Below are 25,594 nucleotides of genomic sequence, written 5' to 3'. Positions count from 1 at the left end.
TCTTTCGATTTACAGTATTAAATTCCATAGCATTATAAAGCGTTTAGGACGTAAGCCTCAAGCTATGGAAAAGTCTAGACTATGTATAAGTATAGTGCGAAAGCATCAATAATACATAGCCAAATATGAATGAACAGGATATTAGCAAAGCGGCATCGTTTTAAGTTATATCTCGTATTGTGAATACCTTCACAACGAGTTGACATGATATTGCACTACTTCGAATAAGTAACGCTTCACCTGAGGAGAAGACTAATGTTACTCTTCTTTTGGGTGGTGGTATCCATCTGAGAATAAGTAAAATTAGTCTTATTCGAAGTAGTGCAATATCATGGCAACTCGTTGTGAAGGTATTCACAATATGAGATATAACTTAAAACGATGCCGCTTTGCTAATATTCTGTTCATTCAGATTTGGCTATGTATTATTGATGCCTTCGCACCATTCCACAGCATTTTCTTTATATAAATGAAGAGGGCAGCACAATTGCAATTTCATGATGAAAATTACAACCCATTGGTAACCTACTGAATTAAAAGAATGAAAACAAATTTTTATAATATTTTAATTCCTCCTTCCCCCAGAAAAACCCGCCATCTAGCAGTAGGAATTCTTTTTTCATTTTATTGCGTTAAATTTTGTTTATTATGGGAGGCACATTATTTCAGTAGTACTGCGTTCTTCCAGTCATGTGACAGGAAGTTTTCGTAATTGTAAATTTAGGGTAAAGAGTGGAAAGCATCAGCGAGATGTGGTGAGTCGAAAATGAGCTTCGGGAGTGAATTCCTGTACTTGATGCTTTTTGGCGGAAGTGAAGTGAATTATATTGAAGTGTAAGGCTTCATTTAATACTCCTGTGCTGCACGTTGCTCCAGTTATAACTTTTAATTACAAAGTTTTCTTTACAACTTGATTTTATCGTTCGTTTGACAGTAACAACGCGATAGCATGCAGCGAAACGGGGAATTATCAACACGTTTTCCGCGCGTTGGATATTGGTGGAGTGAGAAGAAAAGCCGAAAGTTTAATATAAACGAATTTTCGAACGTATGTCGGTGAGTTAAATTCCTCCATATTATGATGTCACTTTCTTAAGTTATCAAATAATTGTGTTCAAAAGATTGATATTCAATTCCAATATGAATAGCAAGGTAAGACCATCGATTTCAAGCAATATTTTGTTTCTGTACAGATATGCGAAGTTACTTTTACCCCAATCTCTTCAAGTATAAAAATACTTGAAGTGGTAATGTTCATGTAAAATTCCAAGGTTTTGCACAAAAGACAACATTTCCAAGACGTGCTTGATTTAGTATTATGGTTGAACTATGCTGTTATGTAACGCAGTCGAGTGTTGTATTTCCGGTGAAAGCAAAATAGACGAGAGGTAAGTTGTACCGTAATTTTCTCCATATAGGAAAAGATAGGGTTGCAGTAATCAGCGTTTTAATTTTATTTGTTTTTGGTGTCAGTCGGAATAGTATTAGCATTAGCTGCCCAGTCCAGCATATTGTGCTGTATCATAAAACACACACAAACCACCTCTGTATTTCCTACTTCTGGTAGGTACAGAGCTATCAGACTTTAGATTTACCCAGCTCGTAAAGCAAAACACCTGTACTAAGAGAATGTAGTCATTGGAAATTAAAAATTAAAACGATCTTCTGACCTGTTTCATTATTGAAGCACTCCAGTTCCAAGTAATTTTTATCAGTTATAAGTGGAAATTGTACAACAGAATATGATTAAAGTGAAATTCAAGTTTCAGACTTGATGTGAGAAATAGAAATATGTCAGGGCGGCCATGAAATGTGTTTTTTATATACAACAGAACAGTGTCATATGACAAGTGAAGTGCAGATTGATAATATGCAGTAAACTCGAAATTTGGCACCCTTGGATTTAGAGGTGCTCCATTAAAATTTATTTTATTTATTATTTTATTATTTTTTTTTCAAAACCAATCAACTACCAGGTTGAGCAGATTTAAAAAAAAAAAAAAAAAAAAAAAATGCATTTCAATGAATACTTATTTAACTATATAAGTTGGGTTGAATACATATTCAACCCAACTTTTATTTATATTTATAAACATTAATTATAACTAAAATATGGACTATAAACTATCTGTTGAAAGACTAGAGATCAATTTATTATATGTAAATACATAACAATAAACATAAATACAGCAAATGTGTGTATTATTATTAGCTGTATGGTACAAGGAAGCCTGAGGCTTATGCTGCACCAGCCAAAAAAAAAAAAAATTTCTGAACTACCCCAAGAGAGAGAGAGAGAAATAAAAGGAAATCAAGAAAGAGAAGAATGATGATATTCAGCTCAGGACCCTGGGTGTGCCAAGCCCATACTCACCAGATGTGTGAGCCCCTGGGGTTGATATATTGTAATGTTAGTTTTGGATGCATGCTTAGTATACTATTAGAGAATATCAGTGAATGTGTTTCAGAGATAAATACTTTCACAATGGAGAATAAGAAAAAATTAACTATTTTTAAGCAATATTAAAACAAATATATGCAATCTTTATCAATTTAGTTGACATTTTGATTTTACTGTGGAAAAATTCATCAGTTTCCTGCATGTACTGACAAAAGTTACTAAGTTTCATTTTTGCCTCCACTATAGCAGAGGAAACAACAGACAGTAAGACAATAACCCTTTTCTTCCATAGCATTAGTACAGAGTGGAAGCCCAAGTGAGCCATCTGTTGTTTTTATCCTTGCTTTATTCATGCAGTTGATGAGCCATATGCCATAATGGTAACAAAAATTATGGGAAGAGATTAACCATAGATTTAAGCATACATTAGTACTTGTCTATTATCCTTCCTGTCAGTGGAAGTTGCAAGTAAATCTAACCTAACCAATATGTGTGTGTATATATATATTTACTTAGAATGAAGGTTGCACCTCTAGAGTCTTGATATTGTAACTATTGGCAGGAGGATAATAGAAAAGTACTTGTACATCTTCCCATTTGTACCCACACTGGTTATTTTTCTATCTCCCCTTCCCAGGTGTTCTTGAGTAATGCAAAACTAGCACCAGCTCACACAAATGCATGAACAGCTATAGAGTTGTAATTATCAAGAAGTTTACACTAATTTATGAAGTTTAGTGAATAAGAGATGGCACTAAAAGAAATTCAAAGTTATAACATAGCTAAATGGCCTTGGAGAAATTAAGATGTTTGCAAGATAATCTTATCCTTTCACCTGGACCTGTGGCCAGCAGGATTTAAACTGCATTGATAATGCAATGTCCTTAATTCTCAGAACTGAACAGACTTGCTTTTATGACAAGTTACTCAGGTGTTGAACTATTTTCTGACAGATTCCTGCCCTCGCTAAAAGAATAATTGGCCATTTGTTTTAAAAAAAAAATGAGACTGCCATGATAACCTGTTTCAGGACTGTTCCATTATCAGATAGCCTTTAGTGACAACACTAAAAAACCAGTTTTATCACAACTTTTGAAACACTGATTTCATATATCGCATGGCAGCTCACATTGAACAACTTCTTTGCAATTGTTATGCATACTGCCAATAGAGACAATCTGTTATCTTTCGAAAGATCATCTGAATCTGTTGAAGGACTAGAAACTGTCTGCTGATTCGTCCTGTAACAGGCTGTTTTAGCTGTCTCATTTTTTAAGCAAATGGCCAGTTAACCTTCTGGTATAGGCATATGTTTGAAAGTAGTGTAATATCAGGACAACTTGCTTCAAAGGCAAGTTTGTTCTGTGAGAATTAAGACTGTTGCATTATCTATGCAGTTTAAACCCTGCTGGCCACAAAAACAGACTTAAAGGTTAGGATAGTACTTCAAGAATCATAAAGAAAGAAAGAAATGCCATCCTGTTTTGCATGGAAGTGTGATTGTTGAGATGAGTGTAAGATTGCTTTATTAATATTTCTGGATATTGTTGGAAATGAAAAAAATGTTTAACTTTTTGTAAAATATTTGTTATTTGGTTTTTAGGAGCATTAGCAACTAAGGCCATATTGCTCCGGGATATGCGGTGGTCATTCCCTGACCTTTCCGCATCCTCCGTATTTGGTGGTGACAGGCTTGAACTCCAGTCTAATCAAGAAGCGTGTGCTATGCACTGCTGCTCCTTCCCACCTGGCTACGGAGGCGCCCCCCCGTAAAATATCTGGTTAAAGAATTCTGGATTGTGAAGTGGCACATTTCACAGTTTACTCTAGTACTTTTTAAATTTTTTACAGTGTAACATGGAGATGAAGTAGATTATGGGAAATAGTAATTAACATTGTTATTCAGTTGAATTTTAATAGTGAACGGGTTAGAGCCATTGCACCATGTTTTGTTTGTAGTGAACTGCTGAAATAGATTGGCATCGTTTTAATTGTATCTCGTATTGTGAATACTTTCATAGCGAGTTGCCACGGTATTGCTCTACCTCAATTTAACTTTTCTAACAATATGCTTTTTGTGAATTAACGATGAACAGACACAATTTGGCCTTAGTAGCCCTTGTGTCGTTAAACCGAATAACAACAACAGCACTACCTCAAATAAGTAATGCTTCACCAATGGAGAAGATTAATATTACTTATTCTTGGCGGATACCACCATCCAGACAGCACCATTTCAAGTCTTGTTGGGCTCTCCTCGGTGGTCGGGTAGGTATCCTGGTGTGGCAATCCAGTTATGAAATTTAACTCCACAATATGAGAGATGCCTGATGATGTGCATTAGTATAAACTAAGGTGATTATTTTGTGTGAAGCATGAGACTATGCATAAGATTCACTAGTGAATGGGTTAGTGCTATTCCACCATGTTTTAATTGTAGTGAAACTGCTGTTAAAGGAAGACCTGCAACTAGGTGGAAGGATGGGATCGGCAAACTTTTGGGCGTGACATTTTGTGATGCTGCTTGTATAGCCTTTAGTAGTAGTGGCATGTGATGCAAGAAAGCAAGTGTATGAGCTTATGCAGCATCAGTCAAAAAAAAATTTACAAAACAATTCTCTCTAAATGTTTGTCCAGTTCCTCCTTAAGTTTATTTAACCTATCAACTTCCACAACAACAGATGGAAGTTTGTTCTGGCAATTAACCACCTGCTGGCTAAAGGCAAATTTCTGCACACATATTCTACATCTGTCTTTCCTTAATTTGAATTTATGTCCCCTTAGGTTCGTAATCTGAACAAGTGGAAGAATCCCATCAGAATTCAGCGTGCTCAACCCATGATTGATTCAGTTGGAGGATTTTGTTGGTGGCCACAACAGCTCCTCAGGGAACTATGTGACTGGAAGAACTGTTGAAGTAGATAATTGGCATCATTTTAATTGTATCTCATATTGTGATTTGCCTTGGTATTGCACTGCCCTAAAATGATGCCTTATACTAAGCTATGTTTACTGAGGGACTATTTTTAGTTGCTCTGAGACTTCATTTATAAACACATTTTTGTTTAATGTCTGGGTGAAATTTATCCCATGTGATGTGTGTACTAATGTTTACATATTTTTCAATAAGTATAGTAAGGGAAAATAGATTAGAACTGAGATAGTGCTTGAAAATGATTTTAAAAGGCTGTTACGTTGACCCCCCCCCAGACTACATCTTAAATTTGACTATTGGAACAGATTTTTATTAAACTTGGTATATGCAAAAGGTATGTGCCTGTTACATACTGTTTCATATTTATCTGTACTTTAAAAAAAAAAAAAAAAAAAAAAACCTCTCAATATATAACTATATTCTGATTTCTGGTTGAAAACCTTCTTCCTAGCTTAATGGTAAGTACATTTTTGTGTAGGGTAATTTTTTTTTCCTATGTGTGTGCTAAAATTAAGTTTTCATGCATGTGTTGATGGGTTGAGATAGGACTCAGTCACACTCTCATTTGGACTGAAATGACTATAAGAGAAATCAAATTTATTAATAGTATTATTTTTTAAAAATTTATTAATAGTATTAATTTAGTAATATATTGGGTATATGCTCAGCTTTTTTGTGATTCTTCCCCACAATCCTGATGGGGAAGAATGCATTCATTGCAGCAGCTTGAGTATTTGGAAGTTGGGATTGAATTTCTTGGTAAATTTAGTAGGTGAAAGTAATTTCATAAAGGATTACACACCTTAATTTCATTAAGGTGTGTAACTAGATTTATAAATTGATGCCTTTTACTAAGCTATCTTTACTGAGGGCCTATTTTTAGTTGCTCTGAGACTTCATTTATAAACACATTTTTGTTTAATGTCTGGGTGAAATTTATTAATAGAAAACAATATGTAAAATAGTAGTATCCATTTTTATTGCTTAAAAAAAAGAGATAATACTTGTTTTTTTTTTTTTTTTCAAGTAATAGGCCTAGTGGCATATTATAGACTCCTCCATATATTCTTTTCCCCACCTTTGGGTTTCTTTTCTTTTCTATCCTGAGAATCTGTACTCCAGTATTGTTGCTTTTGGATATTTTCAATTTCCATCCTATGGGGATAATCAGGTCAGTGTTAATATAATATAAAACAGAGATTGTTTTCAATTAACATATAATCTATAAACTGTGGTTTAACATACAAACTGATTTCAGAGTAAGTTTTTTCCTTAAATTTTTTTTTTCACATAGTCCAAGCTTATGCACTATATATAATACCATAATTTAAATGAGTAGAGAATTTGAATTTGCAGTCAAATTCCCAGATCCTTATGGTCTGATACAATAGGAATGGTTTGAGAATTAAGCAAGGTGGTTATCGGAAAGATGTTCTTTCTAAGCGAAATTTGGAGGTGACTGGATTTTGAGGGGTTGAGCGAGAGATTAAAAGATTTGAAGTACAAGGGGAATTCTTGCAGGGTTGTACAGATACTTGTGTAGAGATAGCTGATTGACTTGAGTCTGAGATGGCAATGTTTTACATCCATCCGCCTAAGAAATTACAAGATTAATTATTGAAGTTTGCTACAAGAACCTTTTTGTTGAGGAGGTTGGCAAAGAAATGTAATATTTCCAGTGATAAGGTAAAACTGTTTGAGGAGATTCAGGAGAGAGTTTGAGACTGTATCGAACGCATAGCTGATGTCAGTGTAAATTATGTCGATTTGAGTTAAGGGACTTAATTGTTAGATTGGTTGAAGTGGACCTGCCAATAATTCCGTAGTGAGTCTGATTTTTATGTATTGGCAAGAATTGGTTCCTAATTGTTGGTAGCATAGATCTTTCTAGAAGTTTTAGGACAGATGATGAAATTGACATTGGCCTGATGCCCTTGTTGCTTTTAATGTTTTTGAATTTTGGTAGTGGGAAGATTTTGTAATGAGCCCATTCAGAGGGGAAAAAGTTAGTTATTTATGGTGTGATTGAAGAATAAGACAAGGTCTAAAATGTAGACACTAGCAATTTTGATCATGAAGATTGGTATATTATTGTAGAAGATGCCTTTAGAAGGAAGGTTTTTAATTGCCCACAGAAATATTGCTTAAATTGTTGATAAATGGCATACGTTCATTAAATTCTGAGCAAGGATTTGTTTTGTTTTTGAAGCAAGTTATGTGTTCCAATGAACAGTTGAAATTAAAATCTGATGGTAAGGGGTTGGATATTTTGGGATTTATCAAAGAATTTTTCTTAATCCTGGCTGATGTGAATTGTTGGATTTCTTTTCTCTTTAATTTGTTAAATTGTTTATGGTGAGATAAGAAATTTAGACAGTCAATTTTGAGAGTTTGATTTTTTTTTAAAGTTCCCGAAAGACTTGTTTTAATTTGAAAAGGGAATCAAGTTGTGGTCTCAAATCAATTTTTGAGATTAAGGCTAACCAGGTTGAGAAGAAAGTGTGTGCCAAATCTGTAGGACAGTTGAACCAAACTATCCCAGGGGTACAGGCTTAGATGATTTAAACAAATGTCCTGTTTCAAATGTTTGAGGTTAAAAGAGCTCTTTTTATAGACAGGCTTATTATCAGACTGGGATGGTATGTTATAAGACAGTTTAGAAATTGGATCATGGTCAGATACAAACAAAATTGAGTGGGAGTTCGGAGGACATAGTAGCGTTAGAAAATATTTGGTTGAGTGTTATGTTTCCTCTGGTGGGTGATGAGATTAAAGGCTTTAAACCTAAGATTTTAAACTGAGATGTTACAAAGTTGGAAAGATCACCAAATGATGACAGTAAATTAGTCTCTGCCAATAATAATGGAGTTATTTTTTGAAATTTTAGTGATAGCCCTATTTAAAAATTCCGAATATATTTCCATGGAGGACTTAGGTGGCATATAGACAGAAATGATAAGAAAATTTTTTATTAGTTTAGTTCTGATGTGGATTGCTCAAATTAAATGATGGGCATTTGGATTTTGACACTATCACAAAAGAGTTGGAAGATGGCGGAACCTCCACCTTTTTTGTAGCTCTAGATGCAGCTGAAGCATTGTAACTGGTGATAGAGGGAATAATAAAATATTCTTGTTAAGTCAATGTCCAGATTTCAGTGAGTAGGATGAGATCGTAGAATTTAGACATGGTTATTGTTTCCAGAGTGGTAATTTTATTCCGAAGACTTCTGATGTTCTGCAGGAGAGTTTTAACCAGCAGAGAGGGCTTGTTTAATTGAATTTCTCTAAGATAAGTTTTCCTGGATTTTTGCATAATTTTTCTTTGCTTTCTTTGGTCCACTGCCATATTATTAATTCAAGTAAAAAACATAATTTTACAGTGGAAAAAAATATTTATATCCCTGACTAAATTATCAAATTTCCTATATGGTTATATCATATAAACTTTGAAAAATTTTATGATATAACCTAAAATGAAAATAGTATTACTCCATTCAAAGTCCTTGTTTAAAAAAAAAAATTGCCTTTGTGCATATTTTAATACTTTTTTTGGTTTATGCTTATCACAGAAATCCATCAAACAAAGCATTTCACTTGTTTATCAAATTGGATGGGACATGGCTTGCAGCTCTCTCTCTGGCCGTTATATCATACAGTTGTTTCAAGCTGTTTGCCTGTGTAGCCCAAATATTTCATACTGAACCCCAGGGGCTCACATCTGGTGAGTATAGGCTTGGCACACCCAGGGGTCCTGAGCTGGATATCATCATTCTTCTCTTTCTTGGTGATTCCCTTGTACTTCTCTCTCTCTCTCTCTCAGGGTAACTTGGAAATTTTTTTTTTTTTTAGCTGGTGCAGCATAAGCCTCAGGCTTCCTTGCACTATATGGCTAGTAATAATAATAATATGCTGTTTTTCTTCCTAAGACTTATGACATTAGTATATGATGCAAGAAAGCAAGCTTATACAGCATCGCCAAAAAAACTTCCCATTTCACCCATCCATTTGCTCAAAAAGTTTGTCTAGTTCTTTCTTGACTTTCTTTAAGCTATCAACTTCCACAACGACAGATGGAAGTTTGTTCCAGCAAATAACCACCTGCTAGCTAAAGGCAAATTTCTGCACATCTTTTCTATAACTGTCTTTCCTCAATTTGAATTTATGCCCCCTCAGGTGTGTAATCTGAGCAAGAATCTCATCAGCATTGAGCTTGCTCAAACCATTCAATTTCAAGGCCTTATACACCTTGATCAGATCACCTCGCAGGTGCCTAATCTCCAGATGCTGCAATTTGCAGAACTTAAGCCTTTCTTAAAACTGAAAATACATCTTACCATAAGGAAGAAGAAGAGATAAAGAGGATTCATTAGACATATTTTGTCTGAATGGTAAATATTTAGGCTCTAAGACTAAAATAAAACTTTTAAAAATAAAATAAAACGGTTAGCGCGTTCGAAGAATACTGAAGATTATGCAGTGGTTTAACGCTAGTGAAAGGAATTTAAATTTTGAAATATAGGAGCGAATATTTAAAAATGTATGAAATCAGTGTCAGCTTATGAAAAATTCATTGACTGAAGTTATAAAAATTAATTGTGCAAATATACTGAGGAAAAAAAAAATTTTATATTTTGTATAGTTTAAGGACAATTAGTAAAAAATAAATAGGTAAGATATATTTCATATAGGATAAGCTGGTAGCTACTTAACCCTATAATAGCCATAACTGGTCCACGAGGCCAAACCTAGTAAAGGATGGTCATTAGTCAAAGCAAAAGTAAAAATAAAACAATTAATAAACATAATAATATATATATCAAGTCAATTATATAGGTAATAGGACACATTGAAAAGGACTGTATCGAGGGCTAACCCTTTCAATATGCCCCCTACAATTAACCCGGCTATCAGTTTCTGATATCATCTGCCTGTTTAACACGGTCAAAAGGTAATTCATGCGATAAATGGATAAGTATAATTAATGTTAGACAATAATTTTGTTGTTAACAGGCTGGATGACTTTAGCCCAATATTTTCTATATTTGACATATATATAAACGAAGACCTCTGGAAACCAGACGAAAGCCAGCTGTAATCAGCCTTTCTGCAATAAGCAGGGCTCTGCTGTAGTCAACTTTCTCTTCCCAATCATTTCATGAGATGCGTGATGACTCTTCCTATGATTAAAACTGGCCCCTTTCAAAATTGGTTATGTGGTAGGCAATGGCATACCACCACATTATCTGATGCCACAGAGACCACAACAAAAACAACTCCAAAAACTGCTGTTAACCAGATCCCGGATGCCACTGTGCCCTGCAAAATTAAATTTAAGAAAGAAGAGGGTAAACGTGGCCACATGAAATGTAAAAAGTTTAAAAGAAGGCAAGATGGATATGGTCATCAATGAAATGGATAAGTATAAAATTAACATTTTAGGAGCAACCGAAGTCATGTGGACAGGACAAGTCATTTCAAAACTGGAAATGGGTTTTTGGTTGTTTTTTCTGGAAGCAGTCAAGTAAAAGAATATGGCGTCACTGTCATTTTGGATAAGGAATGTTCAAGGTCTCTTCTTGGATACAATCCTATTAATAATAGAGTGATGGTTAGACTTCAGAGCCAGCCAGTAAATCTCACAGTTTTAGTTACAGCCAACCGGGCTAACTGAGTGGGTAAAGTACCTGCCCGGCAACCCAAAGGTCGCGGGTTCGATTCCCGCCTCGGGCTTGGATCAAAGTACTGCAAAAACCTTGGGAGGTGCAATATGGCCACAGAAGCCGATGCGCCAACAACTACCAAATCAAAAAAAAAAAAAAAAAGTTTGTTACATATGCACCGACATCAACATCCACAAGTGAAGATATGGACGTTTATTATGAAAATCTCCAATTAGCTCTTGATCTGGTCCCAAAAAAGGATGTTTTGATACTCCTGGGTGATTTTAATGCAAAAGTAGGCAAGACAGTTTCTTTTAGTCAGGAATGTGGTAAGTTCAGTCTTGGCACTAGAAATGAGCAAGGTGAAAGTTTAATTGAATTTTGTCATCTGAACAGTCTTGTCATTTGTAACACCTGCTTTCAGCAGCACCCAAGAAGGCTCTACACATGGAAATCTGATCATAAAACAAGGAATCAGATTGATTGTATCCTTATGCAGCAAAGGTGGCATTCCAGCGTAATCGCAGCAAAAACATTTCCTGGAACAGATTGTGGCAGTGATCATCAGCTACTCCACATCATTCTCAAGCTGAAGCTGAAAAAGATCATGAATAAGGTTTTCCCTAGATGATTGGATGTAGAAAATATTCCAAACGATTATATGCTTGAAACAGGCAATCGTTTTCAAGCATCTTTTAGAACTAGATGACGATATACTGCCTAAGGAAATGTGGGAAAATACAAAAAGCATTAAGGATTCAGCAAATAGACACATTAGGAAAAGGTCAAAGATCAGGAAGCCTTGGATTACAGAAGCCACTTTTAAACTTATTGAACAGAGAACTGCAAAAGCCCAGGGTGTACAAGGAAACGAAGAGTATTAGGAACTAAGCAAAGTCATGAAGCGCTGTTTAAGCCAGGACAAACAGGATTATATCAATCGAAAGCTTAAAGAAATCGAATACCACAACAAACGTAGCAACACTAAAAAGATGTATGATGTAATTAAGTCCTTAAGACAAAAGTTCCGACCAAAAATTAATGTAATTAAGGACTCCAAAGGGGAAATTTTAACAGAGGAGAACATAATCAAAGGAAGGTGGAAAGAATACTGTGAGCAGCTCTTCTGAGCACCTGCTGGCATTAATGATCTGCCACCCCCCTTTTCAAGAGTGTGATCACGAACCAGTTCCACTGAAGGAAGAAGTCAAAAAAGCCATCGGAGAACTAACGTATGGCAAGTCACCTAGAATTGATGAAATCCCAGCGGAATTGATTACAGCTATAGGTGTGTAGGGCGCAGAGTTTTTTCATAAAATGATTTATAAAAATTTGGGAAACGGGATGGTGGCCATCAGATTAGAAGAAATCAATTTTCATCCCCTTGCCAAAAAAAAAGGAGATCTGAAAATTTGCTCAAATTACAGGACTATTAGCCTAATTTCTCACGCTAGCAAGATTCTTCTTAAAATCATACTAAACAGAATCTCAAGGAAACTTGAAGAAGAAATGCCTGAAGAGCAAGCAGGTTTCAGAAGGGGTAGAGGAACCAGAGATCAGATCTTAAGCCTATGACTGATTATTGAAAAATGCAAAGAATTCAATGTTCCAGTCATTTTGTGTTTTATAGATTATGCAAAAGCATTTGATTGTGTTCAACATGAGAAACTATAGGAAACAATGACTATTATGAGTTTCCCAATCTACATAATTTATCTGATTAAGCTACTGTAACAGGATGGAACTGTGAGAATGAACATGGGAAACATGGACTTTTTCGTTCCCCTCACGGTGTGGCAGGGCCGTATTTTGTTATCTCACCTTTTTAATCTTTATGCCGAAGATATCATGCATGAAGTTTTGGAAGATTTAGAGACTGGCATCAAAATTGGAGGACTGAAGATAAACAACCTTCGTTATGCAGATGGTACTGTGCTAATTTGTAATTCTAAGGATCACCTTAAAGAAACTCTGAGGAGAGTATGTGAAGCAAGTAAGAAAAAAGGATTGTTTCTGAATGTGTGTAAAACTAAAATTATGGTGATAATCTCGATTCCAGTAAAGTGAAGGTTAATGGGCAAGATGTCGAAGAAGTTGATGAATTTGATTACTTAGGGTTGAGAATAAATAAAAATAGTGACTGCTCAAATGATGTAAAGAGACGACAGGCAATTGCTAAAACGTTTGTCGCTGATCTGATAAAATTATGGAGAGATCATGAGCTTCCCCTAAAGACGAAGCTGAGAATCATTGATTCGTTAATTTTTCTAGTTGCCACTTGAAAACTCATGTTTTTTTTGGTCATATAGTAAGAAGGGAAAATTTTCTGTTGAAGAATATAATGGAAGGAAAGGGGAAGAGGTGCAAAGGAAGATCTGCAACTAGGTGGAAGGATGGTATCAGTGAACTTCTGGGCATGACACTTTGCAATGCTGCTCGTATAGCACACGATCGATGCAGTTGGAGGAATTTGTTGGTGGCCACAACAGCTCAGGGAGCTATGTGACTGGAAGAAGAATCCTTTCTTGGTAAGAGCACCTCCTTCGTTCCCCTCACCAATCTTGTTGCTCTTCTTTATACTTCTTCCAGCATCTCTACATCCTTATCCCCGCTAGCAGAATTCCTGTATATCATTGAAAAGACCCCACGAGTTGCTCTGGCAGCCTATCTGCACTGCTCAGAAAACTTCATATCTGACTGCACAATTACCCCCAGGTCTTTTTCTTTCTTCACTACCCTGAGTGTAGTACTGCACAGTTGGTACATTACTCTAGGGTTACCACTACCATATGAAGTACTTTGCATTTGTCAATGTTAAACTTCAGTTTATACCTGTCAGCTCATCTGTCCAACTTTTCAAGATCCTGTTGCAGTAGCATACTGTCATTAACAACCCTCCTACCTTTGTATTGTCTGCAGACTTGGTCATTAAGCCTGATATACCTTCATCAATATCATTTATAAATATAGAAAACAACAGTGGACTCCACTAATAACATTAGTCCACAAAGAGCAGTTCCATTGATTACCTGCTTCTCCCACTAATAATGATCCCTTTATCCATAGCAGCAACTTACCTTTAATGCCATACTGCTCCAGTTTGTACAGTAGTCTTCATGTGCAACTGTGTCTAAAGCATTTCCTGAAATGCAAGTATATAATATCAAAATTATTTTTTGCATCCAATTCCTTTCTGACCACATCATAGTATGCAATCAAATTGGCCAGTCAAGACTCCCCCCCCCCCCCCATTAACAAACCAATGCTGTCTGAATTATAACTGCAGCCTGGTCTAGATGGTTCGCCCACTTAATATCAATTTCTACAAAAAAAAAAATTGTCAATTATGTTGAAAATTACCATTAATGTGACTGTGTTTTTCAAAATAAGTCTTCGTTAACATCACTTTCTACAACATATCATATATATGCAAATCAAATCTTTCACTACATCGGTTGCATCATCTACTTGCAATGCAAAGTCTCAAGTTTTGTTTTTAATTTATAAATTAATTGATCACAAAGGTCTTTGGATATATCTACAGTTCTTCCCTCCCACTGTATTGTCTGTAAGAGGAACCATTTGAAGCTGCCTTGTAAGTGATTCACCAAGCATAGTTTCAATCATATCAAGTGCTGTAGGTAATACAATGTTTCTCCTATGAAATGAGCCTTTACATTTTTCAATTCTATGCTTTGGATGACACAGACAGGGTTTTTGTAAGCATTTGTCTTTGCTTATTAAAAGAATCTAATTTTCTCAGAAAAAAATCACTTGTCTTGTAAAAGTATTCTGTATATATAGTTTCAAGATGCCGTTTCAACTTATTTGGTTTTATGCCATCTGTAGCTAAAATTTTTGTGCAAAGTAAACACTGATCTTTCTACTCCATTAACAGTAATCCTTGTAAATCCAAATGACATATGTTGAATCATATTTTTCTGAATTTAGACTTCTTACTTTCTCTTTCTCTGCTTCCACTACATAAACTCATTATCTTTGCTTGTAATAACTTCAGCAGCTGCAGTTAATTTTCTCTTAAAACCAGTCAAGTACTACTTTTCCATCTCAAAGGGATAAATTAGCCCAAAATAATATTTAAAAAACAGCAATTTTCTGAAAAATATATAAAAATTAATATAACCTATAATGTTTTATTTTTTATATATATATATATATATATATATATATATATATATATATATATATATATATATATATATATATATATATAATTGAAATCTATACATAGAAATAGAACTCCAATAAATTAAATTTTTACTATATGTAATTATAGTATTATACCACAACAAGGTATTCATTATTTAAAAAATGTTGTCAGTATGCATACTTACCAAAATGAATGACAGTTTTACTACACTGAAATATATTACATGCTACTACTCATTTGAAGACTCTTCAGTTGTTCAGAAGATTGTAGAGGGCACCCTATCCATTGAAGATGATTCTTGCTTTGGCTACCCTTCAGCTTCAAAATCCAGTGGTTCAGTCACTCATGTTCACGATCTCATCAGGATTGATTAGACTTAACTGTTTGTGAATTTGTTAGTGAAATTGGTATTTCTTATGGTGATATGTCAATCAATTTAACACAAGATGTGGGAATGCAATGTGGTTCTGCTATATTTGCCTCATATAGAGTGCGATGTCCTTGCATGTTAGGATTTTAGACATGCTCTTGCTACTCGTCTACACTTTTCTTTCATCATTGCTACTGATGAATCATTGGTATGTGGCTTGGAAACAAAGAACCACACCTCTCAGTGGAAGACTGTCTTCTCTGAGGTACAAAAAGGGAGACAGTCTTTATCAAATGTGAAGATTGTGCTTATCATATTTTTTCATCCGTAGGGTATTGTAATGTTCATTATGAATTCGTCCCACATGCTCAAATAGTGAACCAAGAATAATGCAAAACAGTTTTGTAGTGATTGTGCAATGCTGCTTGAAGAAAAGTGGGCTTCAGGAAATTGGTGCTTGCATTATGACAATGTCCCTGCACATCTGGTGCTCTTTATTCAAGAATTTGTGTAGCATTCCAATACTCTGGTCTCTCACCCACCATACAGTTTAGCTCCCTATAATTTCTTTTTCCCCTTCTCTCAATAAGGCTTCTTGAAAAGTAAAAGATTTGCAATGACTGAGAAAATTATTCAGAATATAACACAGGAACTACTATCAATTTCAAAAGAAGCCTATCTTTCCAGAAATTGCAGAGGCATTGGAGTTGGTGTGTATATAGTATTAAGATTACTTTGAAGGAGATTCATATGAATAGGGGTAAGCTTCATTTTCCAATTATTAGTTCAGTTCTCAAACTGTGTGTGTGTGTGTCATGTTCACCTTAGAATTCATAGGTTTAATAATTAGAGGAGTAGAAATTGATTTTGATGTAGATTTTCTTGTTTTTATATATGTGCATGTATTATAAATGGCATTAATTGTTTGTATATTATATATATATATATTAACTTTAGAATTTTTTTATTAATTGTCTTATCAGAAGGCTCTATTATAATCTACGAAACTTAGATCGGTTTATAGATTAAATTGTCCAATTTTTTTTCTCTCTGTTAGAAGTTTAAGTGTGAAATAAGTACATACACGGGCACCACCTTTCCTGAAACTATCTTTTCCTCACCAAATATTTTCTTAATATTTCTTCTAAATTTAATTTTTAAAAGGTTTGAATATATTTTACAACACCTGAGTTAAGCAAACTAATTTCTGTGATGACAGTCATTACATAGTTGATCAAATTAGGTTAAGTGGTACAATCAGATATGGTTAACCAGTATTGTTAACATGATATCAGGAAAGTATGTTTACAAAATAAGTTATTTTTAATATTAGTAATGTCTATATAGTGCATGAAAGATAGGCTTTTACTGCAAAAAAAAAATAAATAAAAATAAAATAAAAACATTACCCATGTGTCCCTACTCTTATAGCTGGCCTTTAAATTTCCCCAAGTTGCCTCAACTAGCCATTCAAGCAACTGATTCCAGTGATTAACAACTCTGACTAAAACAAAATTTAGTCTGGTCCATAACTTTTACCCATTGACAAAGATGTTTAGACATCTTTGCCAACCTTAATAGGGCAGATTGCCTTTCTTTGAACACTGTGTCCATACTTGTACACAATATTCCAAGCAGGTTTCACAATTGTTGTCAATCACAGTTCTTCCATAATTGGAACAACTGTGATTTCTATGCAGTGCATACACTAGCAAGGAGAGTGACCCATAGTATCCTGGAAATTTTTTGGATGCTTGTAGAGAGCACGTGTTCAAAATATTGTCAGAACACCAGAGCTCTCCTTGCCATCTGTGTGCATTTCATGAAAGCTTCATATTTTCCTAAATTGTAATCCTCAAACCTCTTTCTTCTACTGTTTTTAATTAATCTCTTCCAAATGCAAAAATTATTTTGGAGTTATTACCAAAGTGCTGTTAATATTATCCATTGTAAGTATCACCTTTCATTTTATGGTATTAAAACACAGCTTTCACTTATCTGATCTTCCCTGAAGCTTATAAAGTTCTTGAAGAACTTTATAAACTTCACATCATCTGTAAATTTTGACACCATGCTCCGTATTCCTTTTTCAGTGTCATTTAAGAGAAGCAAATAGAAGTCTACTGGATCCCTAAAGGACTCCTTATGCTAGCCTATTCTGACAAGTAACCATTAATAAAAGCCCTTGCATCCTGTTGTGTAGCCATCTCATGATTCATCTAAAGATCTTGTCTGTGATTCCATATGCTCCATCTTATATAATAGTGTCTTGTGCAGTATCAATTTGCATGCTTTACTAAAGTTTGCATAAACAATATGCAGGTTATTTCCTCCATATAACTCACGATTGATACTCTCATAATAGTTTATCAGGCTAGCAAAACCAGTTTTTTTTTTTTTTTCTCCATAAAACCATGCTGTTTTCTCTTGAAAATACATTTCTATCTAGATATTCCCTGGATTACATCATCTCTGTTATTTCCCCCCCCCCTTTTGAATTCAGACTGATTGGTCTGGTTATTCATTTCTTATTAGAACAACACTTGTGAATTGCCCATACATCCTTTGCTTCTTTTATTGAGCCCAATGAAGTGCTTTTAATTAAGTAAAAGCATGCCATCATATTTTTATTGCAGTTTTTTTTTTTTTTTTTTTTTTACTGTTTATGTCTATGGCTGCATGATTGCCCTCAATGCCATGGTTTTATTAAGTGTTTTTATTATTAAGCATTGTTGATTGTAATGCTTCAATAGATGAGTCAGAGTGAACCTCTGCATCTACCAGTGCTGTAGAGCTGTTGTTGTTATTTGGTTTTTAGGAGCATTAGCAACTAAGGCCATATTGCTCCGGGGATATGCGGTGGTCATTCCCTGACCTTTCCGCATCCTCCGTATTTGGTGGTCTCAAATCACTTCTTGATTTAGACCGGGCTCGAACCCCGGTCTAAATCAAGAAGCGTGTGCTACGCACTGCTGCTCCTGCCCACCTGGCTACGGAGGCGCCATGTACTGTAGAGCATTGATAATTGAGACTGTGGGTAGTTTGGGCTTCCGATTTTTAAACTTTTCAAAAATACTGTTCCGGAGACACAAAAAAACAACAACAAGGGTTTAGTAAGTTTATAAATAAAAACACTAATTTGTATTTGCATATTCTTATTCATAGGTAAAAAAAATGGAACTTTCAGCCACAGTGACACATATGTCAGTGTTCTCACCAGGACCTAACAAATGGGTGCACCCCCAGTGAATTTAACTGACTGCCCAGCTAAAATTTAAGCGATTCTCGTAGTACTAAATGGTAATGCTCACTGATCTTGATAAATATTAATTCAAACATACTATGGGATCCGATCGAGGTCAATGTGACAGGACCATATAATGTTAAATTATGCAATTAATTTTTGCTCTCGATTGCTTAAGTCACATTTATAAATAACAGAAAATTTTATAATATTGCAAAGTATTACACTTTCCCATCTGGCTACTTCATAATGCAACCCGGCTGGCAAAGTTTTCTGGGGAGAACACTGTGTGTATAGACTTTTAACAAAAATAATTACTTATTTTTTGCTGTACCATTTTCGAACTTTTGTTTCTTTGCTGCCAGATCTCTCTCTTTTCAGCAAGACTAGTTTAGTTGGACAGCATTCAGTTTGTTAATCGTTTTTCGATTCAGCATTCAGTTTGTTTGTCGATTTTCATGTATCATTTAATTTTGTTAATTGGTAAGGTAATACAAGTGTAAAATTGTTCTTTATATCTTTGTTTATATAGCCTCTGGATAATATTGCTCTGATTTTCGCTTATTAGAATTGCTGTTTAATAGAATCAAAATTCAATTTGCAAATGTGATCACAATAACTGGCGCTTACTGTAATTATTTTATGGCACCAGCATAAAAAATAAATGCTGGCTTGTTCGGATTATTAGTGTTTTGATTTTTGGTGCTCTAGTGTGTGTGTGTGTGTATATATATATCAAATTATTATTATTATTATTATTATTTATATATATATCTCCACATGAGTTCAGTGCGTGTGCGTACTTCATTTTGAGAGCTAAGGGGAAATACCTGAGAAAGTCTAGTTCCTGAAAAATCCATTTGCAACTTTTTTGAGTTTGTCAAGGAAGCTTTAAGTTGCTGTAGGTGTTTCTTCAGATTTCTGTAGAGGAAATAATCACTGGGGCAAGATCTGGACTGTAAGGCAGTGGATTTAACCTAGGATCTGGAATCTCTCAAAGCAGAAATTGTTTTATGGGGTAGGTATATATATATATATATAGGAGTACAGTATTGTCATGAAAAAACAAGACTGCATGTCAATTTCTGTTCCATTGTGGCTCCTTAAATTTGGAGAACAGCCTAATCTCTCTTTCTCAGAACGAAAAGAATTACTTTCACATTCCAAGAAACAGTGACTGTGGTCTTCTCAGCAGGAATTGAGGTCATTGTGCTGGGGGGAGGGGCAGTAGTAACCCATGGTATTTTCATTGCATGGACTCCAGTCTTGTTTCTGGATTCCCAGTGATGAATTGCATTTCATCATTGTTGTGGATTTGCAAAGGTTTCCTTTAAGAATTACATCTCATATGGTTGGAAAAAATTTTTTCATGAAATTTTTCTCACAAACCTTGCACTGTTTGAGAAGAGATGTGAGCATTCTTGGAACACAGTGAGAATTGCCCTTTGGTATGGACAGGCGATCATGGAGGATGGTCAGTATTGAACCTCAAAAATATTATATTCTTTGGCAATCATTGACATTTCAGTTTTTTTTTTTTTTTTTATGTGGACCTCAAACACGAGAGGTATTAGAACCTATAGTACTTAGTACCTTGCTTGGGTTGGAGGTTGAGAAGACAAAAGAAGATATTTGTTGACATTGGACTTGAACTTCTGTAGATTGTAATTTTCAGGAAATACATATGAAGGAAGGTTGTTCCAGAAAACGGCAGTTGAATGAATAAATGAGGAAGATGAAAAGTTGGTTCTGTGGGTTTGAAGTTGGACAGTAAATGGATGTTGGCTGGTGGCGGCACGTGTTCGGACTGTTTTGAAAGAGAGCGGGAATTATAGAAGCCAATTCAGAAGAACAGTGCCCATGGAAGTATCTGTAGAAGAGGCATGCAGCAGAAACAGTGTGTCTATGAGAAAGTGAGTGGAGAGACTCTGTTAGAGATGAATCATTAATTAACCTAACTGCCCTCTTCTGAATGGAATCAAGAAGCCTGAGAGAGGTTTTGGGGGCACCACCCCAGATGTGGGAACAATATTCCATGGCAGGGCGGATTTGCGATTTATACAGAGTGAGCAGCTGTTTGGAAGAAAAGTACCGCTGAGAGCAAAAGAGAAAACCAAGTTTTTTAGATGTAGAGGAAGCAATATTTGTAATGTGCTTGTGCCAAGAGAGATTAGAAGTCAGGTAATCCCCAAAAGAGATATATATCATTTTGCCTAGAAATCAGAGTGTCACTAAAGATAAGCATAGGAGCAGAAGAATCCTTTTTGCGAGATATAAGACAAGACTGAGTTTTAGAAGGGTTGAAATCAATTAAGTTGTCTTTGCCCCACTGGAGAATTACCTGAGGATCGGCATTTAAGGAATTGGTAGCAGATTTTCGAGAAGTTGAAGCTGATTGAGCAGGACAAGGTTTTTCAAAATGAAAAGTTGAATGCAATGTGCTATCATCGGCAAAACTATGGATAGGATTTCCAGTCAATGGAAGAAGGTCATTGATATACAAGAGGAAAAGAGTGGGGGAAAGAACTGAGCCTTGGGGGACACCGGCATTAGTGGAGAAGTTTGAAGACAGAGCCATCTACCATCACCCTCAGTGAGCGATCAGAGAGAAAACTGGATAACCAATTACTAAAAACAGTTGGCAAACCATAAGATGGAAGCTTGTTTAGAAGACCTTTATGCCAAACACGATCAAAAGCCTTTGAGATGTCAAGAGCAACTACTTGTGTTTCACCGAACCTTTCCATTGAATTAGTCCATAAATGGGTAACATAAGCCAGAATATCACCAGTGGATCGACACTGACGGAATCCATACTGGTGATCGTTGATCAGACGGAAGGTTTCTAGGTAGTTTAAGAGTTGGCGGTTAATTGATTTCTCCATTACTTTAGAAAGAGTAGAAGTAATTGCAATGGGACGATAATTGGATGGGAGGGATTTGTCACCCTTTTTAGGAACTGGCTGGATATGAGCAAATTTCCAAGCAGAAGGAAAAACACCTTTGAAATAAGAAAGTGAAAAAAGGCGGCAAAGAATAGGAGTAAGTTCAGGAGCACAGGTTTTGAGAACAAGTGGAGAAATAACATCAGGACCTGGAGCTTTCTTAGCATCATCCCAAGATTCAAGATTCATCATTATCCCAAGATTCATCAAAATCCTTCTGATATCCTTTTGACAGAAGACCACTGGAGGCATTGAATGGAGCGTGTTGGGAACGGTGGGAGGTGTTTTACCAAGATCATTAATACATGAGCTGGAAGAAAAATGGGATGCTAGCAGGTCAGCTTTATCCTTGGCAGAAGTGACAACAGAACCATCTGGTTTGGACAGAGGTGGGAGCAGAGATGGGCAAAAGTTGCGGCCAATAGCTTTGGCAAGAGACTAGAATGCTCGGCTACCATTAGGGCAAGAAGCAAGTTTTCTACTCTTAGCCTGTTCAAACTCTAGTTTGGACTGATTAATAAAAGTAAAAAAGTAAAGTGCAGCCATTATCAACCCACTGCAGGATGGAAGCCTCCTCAACAATTCATGCTGAGGGAAATGGACCATAATCTGCCACGCTGGTCCAGTGCGGGTTGGCAGATCGACCGTATTTAGCAGTCAGGGGGTTGAACCCCGATCTACTCAAGGAGCGTGTACTACTGTACTCCCGCTCCTGACCACTTGGCTACGGAGGCTGATTAATAACTGCTTTACAATTGTTGCGAGTTTTGGTGTAGGCAGAAAATGAAACTGAAGAATTAGAAACAAGCCAATTACGATATGCAACATTTTTCTCTTGGACAGCCTTAGCACATTTATTGGAAAACCAGGGTTTAGATAAAGGACGAGATTTTAAAGTGGAGTGTGGGATAAAGGATTCCATTCCTCCAAGAATAATTTCACCGACACGACCTGAGCAAACGTTGACATCAGAAGTTTTGAAACAGTAATCCGACCAAGGAAAAGAAGAAAAGAAGTCTCGCAGGTCATCCCATTTTGCATTCTTGTAATGTCAAACAACACGAGGTTGGGAATAGCCATGAGATAAAGGTTCCATTGGAGAAGAGACAATCACCAAGTTGTGATCTGAAGTGCCTAAAGGACCTCTCACTTCGACTGTGTACTTAGAAGGGTTGTTTGTGAGAAAAAGATCAAGCGTATTGGCTGTATGATTAGGATTGTCCGGTATTCATTGTAGGTAAATGAACAATCTGTGCTAGGTCATTAGTAATTGCAAAAGCCTCAGCATCTCAACCTGCTGGGTCGGTGTGACTAGAAAACAGAAGCCAGCTGGAGTTGTGAACATTTAAAATCACCAAGGAAGATTACTTCACTGTTAGGAAAGTTGGACTGGAGAAAGTCAAGTTGCAAGGAGTGGAAGTCAAAGAGCTCCAAGTGATTAGTGGAGTTGGGAGAACGGTAGAGACCAGAGATGAATTTGACACAATGAGGTAGAGAGATTTTAAGCCAGAGAAGATCAAAGAGAGGAGATTCCAAATTGCCAAGTCTCTGACGGAATATCAGAATGGACATATGCACAAGTACCACCTTTGAGGTGAAAGGAATCATACAGTGAATAATTAGGGAAACTGAGATGAGCAGTAGTTGAATCAATCGATAACTGAGATTCTGTCAGAAAAAGTACATGGGGTTTGGCAGACTGCAAGTGAAAATGGACATCGTTGAGATTAGAATTGAGACCACGTATATTTGTGAAATGAATTAGGAAATCCTTGGGAGGTTTAGGTCTTTTCGCAGATAAGCTTGCTCTATTAGTTTGACAATTCATGGTGTATTCAATAGTAAGAAAAAGTGGGTGGGACATGCTGTATGAAGTAATGAAATTTTTGGATATGGCGTACATGTGGTAAAAATATACCCAGATCCTTGACATAACGTGGCCTCGACAATGCTCCCCGCATACACACTACTCGGACTCCCTCCAGTCACTATCTGGCAGAGTAGAGGTAGCAAGATTATACACTAGCTGATCCGGAAGCCTCCTAGAGAGTTACCAATAGGTTCAGTCCAGTGTACTAACTAGCGGCCGGCCTGCGAACACCGTTTTAGAGCTGTACCCTCGAAATGTAAGGTATATTGGATCTCGCCACGACATTCATCATAACCTCAAAAGTCATCAATCATACTGCATGGTGGAAGAGATAGGGAAGGGTTGACCGGAACTTATCTCTAGAGACTAAACATGGGTTCCACCACTTTAAGCCTCCAATAAGCAAAGTGGTGGTATTTCACCGGTTGATGAGAGTCATCTACCACCTAGTACTGCCTGGTAACATAGAGGGGCGGCGTACCTCTATGTGGTGTGGGCGCCACACCTCGACCCCTGCTTACGTTGGTTCACACCTGGGTGGTCACCCACCACGTACTTGTGCATGGAGGTTAAACCCAGGATTACTAACAGTCCCACCATCGTGAAGGTGCAAGCAGAGGATTTGGCTGTCACAGACCGTCCGGACTTTGCTGAAATTGGGTCCACTTGACTTGAGTGTCACCAGAATATCAGTTCCATCAGCGTTTTAGACTCCCAGGTAGCAAGTACAGCTTGTCTGGCATATCTGAGAGAATGTCTGTGACAACCTCAAGGACCAAAGTGTGCTTATTTGGACATAACTGGGTCAATTTTTCTGGTACATTTCTGGAGTTCTCACCTCTGTTGGTCATGTGTAGATTCTTTACCCCTTTAAAAATGCTCAGACCAAAAAGTTTACCTGGTATTCAGTATATGGTGGTAAGGTAATTAGTTAGATAAAGCTGATAAGTTACAATTTGTGGCTTTACATACAATTAAGATGGCATGCAGAAGAATACACAGTAGCCAATTAAGATAAGGAATAGGAATGTTCATGTAACTGTGGTAGACATTGGCAACGATTTGTGAAAATGTGGCTGATGACATACACGGGGCTGATTTGAAGTAGACAGCAGTGGTTGCTCTTCATCGTGGCACTTTGATGGCTTGCATTACATTTGATTGTTGAATTGAAACTTATACTTTGAAAGTCAGTATAAATGTTATAATAGTAGTATTAAGCACAGGGACAGTAGATGATATGGATACCTTGTGAGGGCCCCTCCATAGCCAGTTGGGCAGGAGCAGCAGTGATAGCACACGCTTCTTGATTAGACCGGGTTTCGAGCCCGTGACCACAAAATACGGAGGATGCGGAAAGGTCAGGGAATGACCGCCGCATGTTCCTGGAGCAATATGGCCTTAGTTGCTAATGCTTCTAAAAACCAAACAACAACAACGTTGTGAGAAAATTGCTAGTGGGGCAATGGGTCTCCAAATGAAAATGCTGGTAACTTCTGATGAAATTTATTACTTATAAGATGATTTAACATAGTAATCTGAGGAAAGGAGGAAAAGAATTAGCACATTATCCCATTTTACACTCTGGTAATACTAAATTACATGAAACTGAGTATGGCCATGGGACAGAGGCCCACTGGAGAAGAAATTATCACCAAGTTGTGATCTGAGGTACCTAGAGGACAACTAACATTATGTACTTTGTGTGGTTCTTGATGAGGGGGGAAAAATCTGTGGTTTGGATCAGAATTCCAGTAGCTGAATGAAAACATTAGTACTGGCAAGCAGTGCAAGGTGGCAAACTTGTATAGCATTAGCAAAAAAAAAAAAAAAAAAATCCTCTAACCTGAGTTTGTCCATCCCCTAATAATTTATTTAATTCTTCCTTAAATTTATTCAAACTAGCTGTTTCCACGAGAAGGAAGTTTATTCTAACGATCAATTATTCTCTGGCTAAAAGCAAATTTTTACACATCTCTCCCGTATCCACCTTTTT

At 36.3% G+C, this 25,594-nt stretch overlaps 1 protein-coding gene across 1 annotated transcript in view; it reads left to right on the top strand.

Moving 5' to 3' along the window:
- Positions 1-596: 596 nt before the first annotated feature.
- The window catches only part of LOC150077126 (inositol-tetrakisphosphate 1-kinase-like), a 126,880-nt gene continuing 101,882 nt past the window's right edge, over positions 597-25,594 (top strand). The window contains exon 1 of the mRNA XM_090386919.1: positions 597-1,056. Coding sequence (XP_090243045.1) covers positions 950-1,056 — 107 coding nt within the window. The 5' untranslated portion in view covers positions 597-949. The remainder of the gene's footprint in view (positions 1,057-25,594) is intronic.

The sequence above is a fragment of the Mastigoproctus giganteus genome, chromosome 12, assembly GCF_048544385.1.
Source record: "Mastigoproctus giganteus isolate SK-2022 chromosome 12, ASM4854438v1, whole genome shotgun sequence".
NCBI classification, from domain to species: domain Eukaryota; kingdom Metazoa; phylum Arthropoda; class Arachnida; order Uropygi; family Thelyphonidae; genus Mastigoproctus; species Mastigoproctus giganteus.
This window is presented reverse-complemented; position numbering and strand designations above follow the sequence as displayed.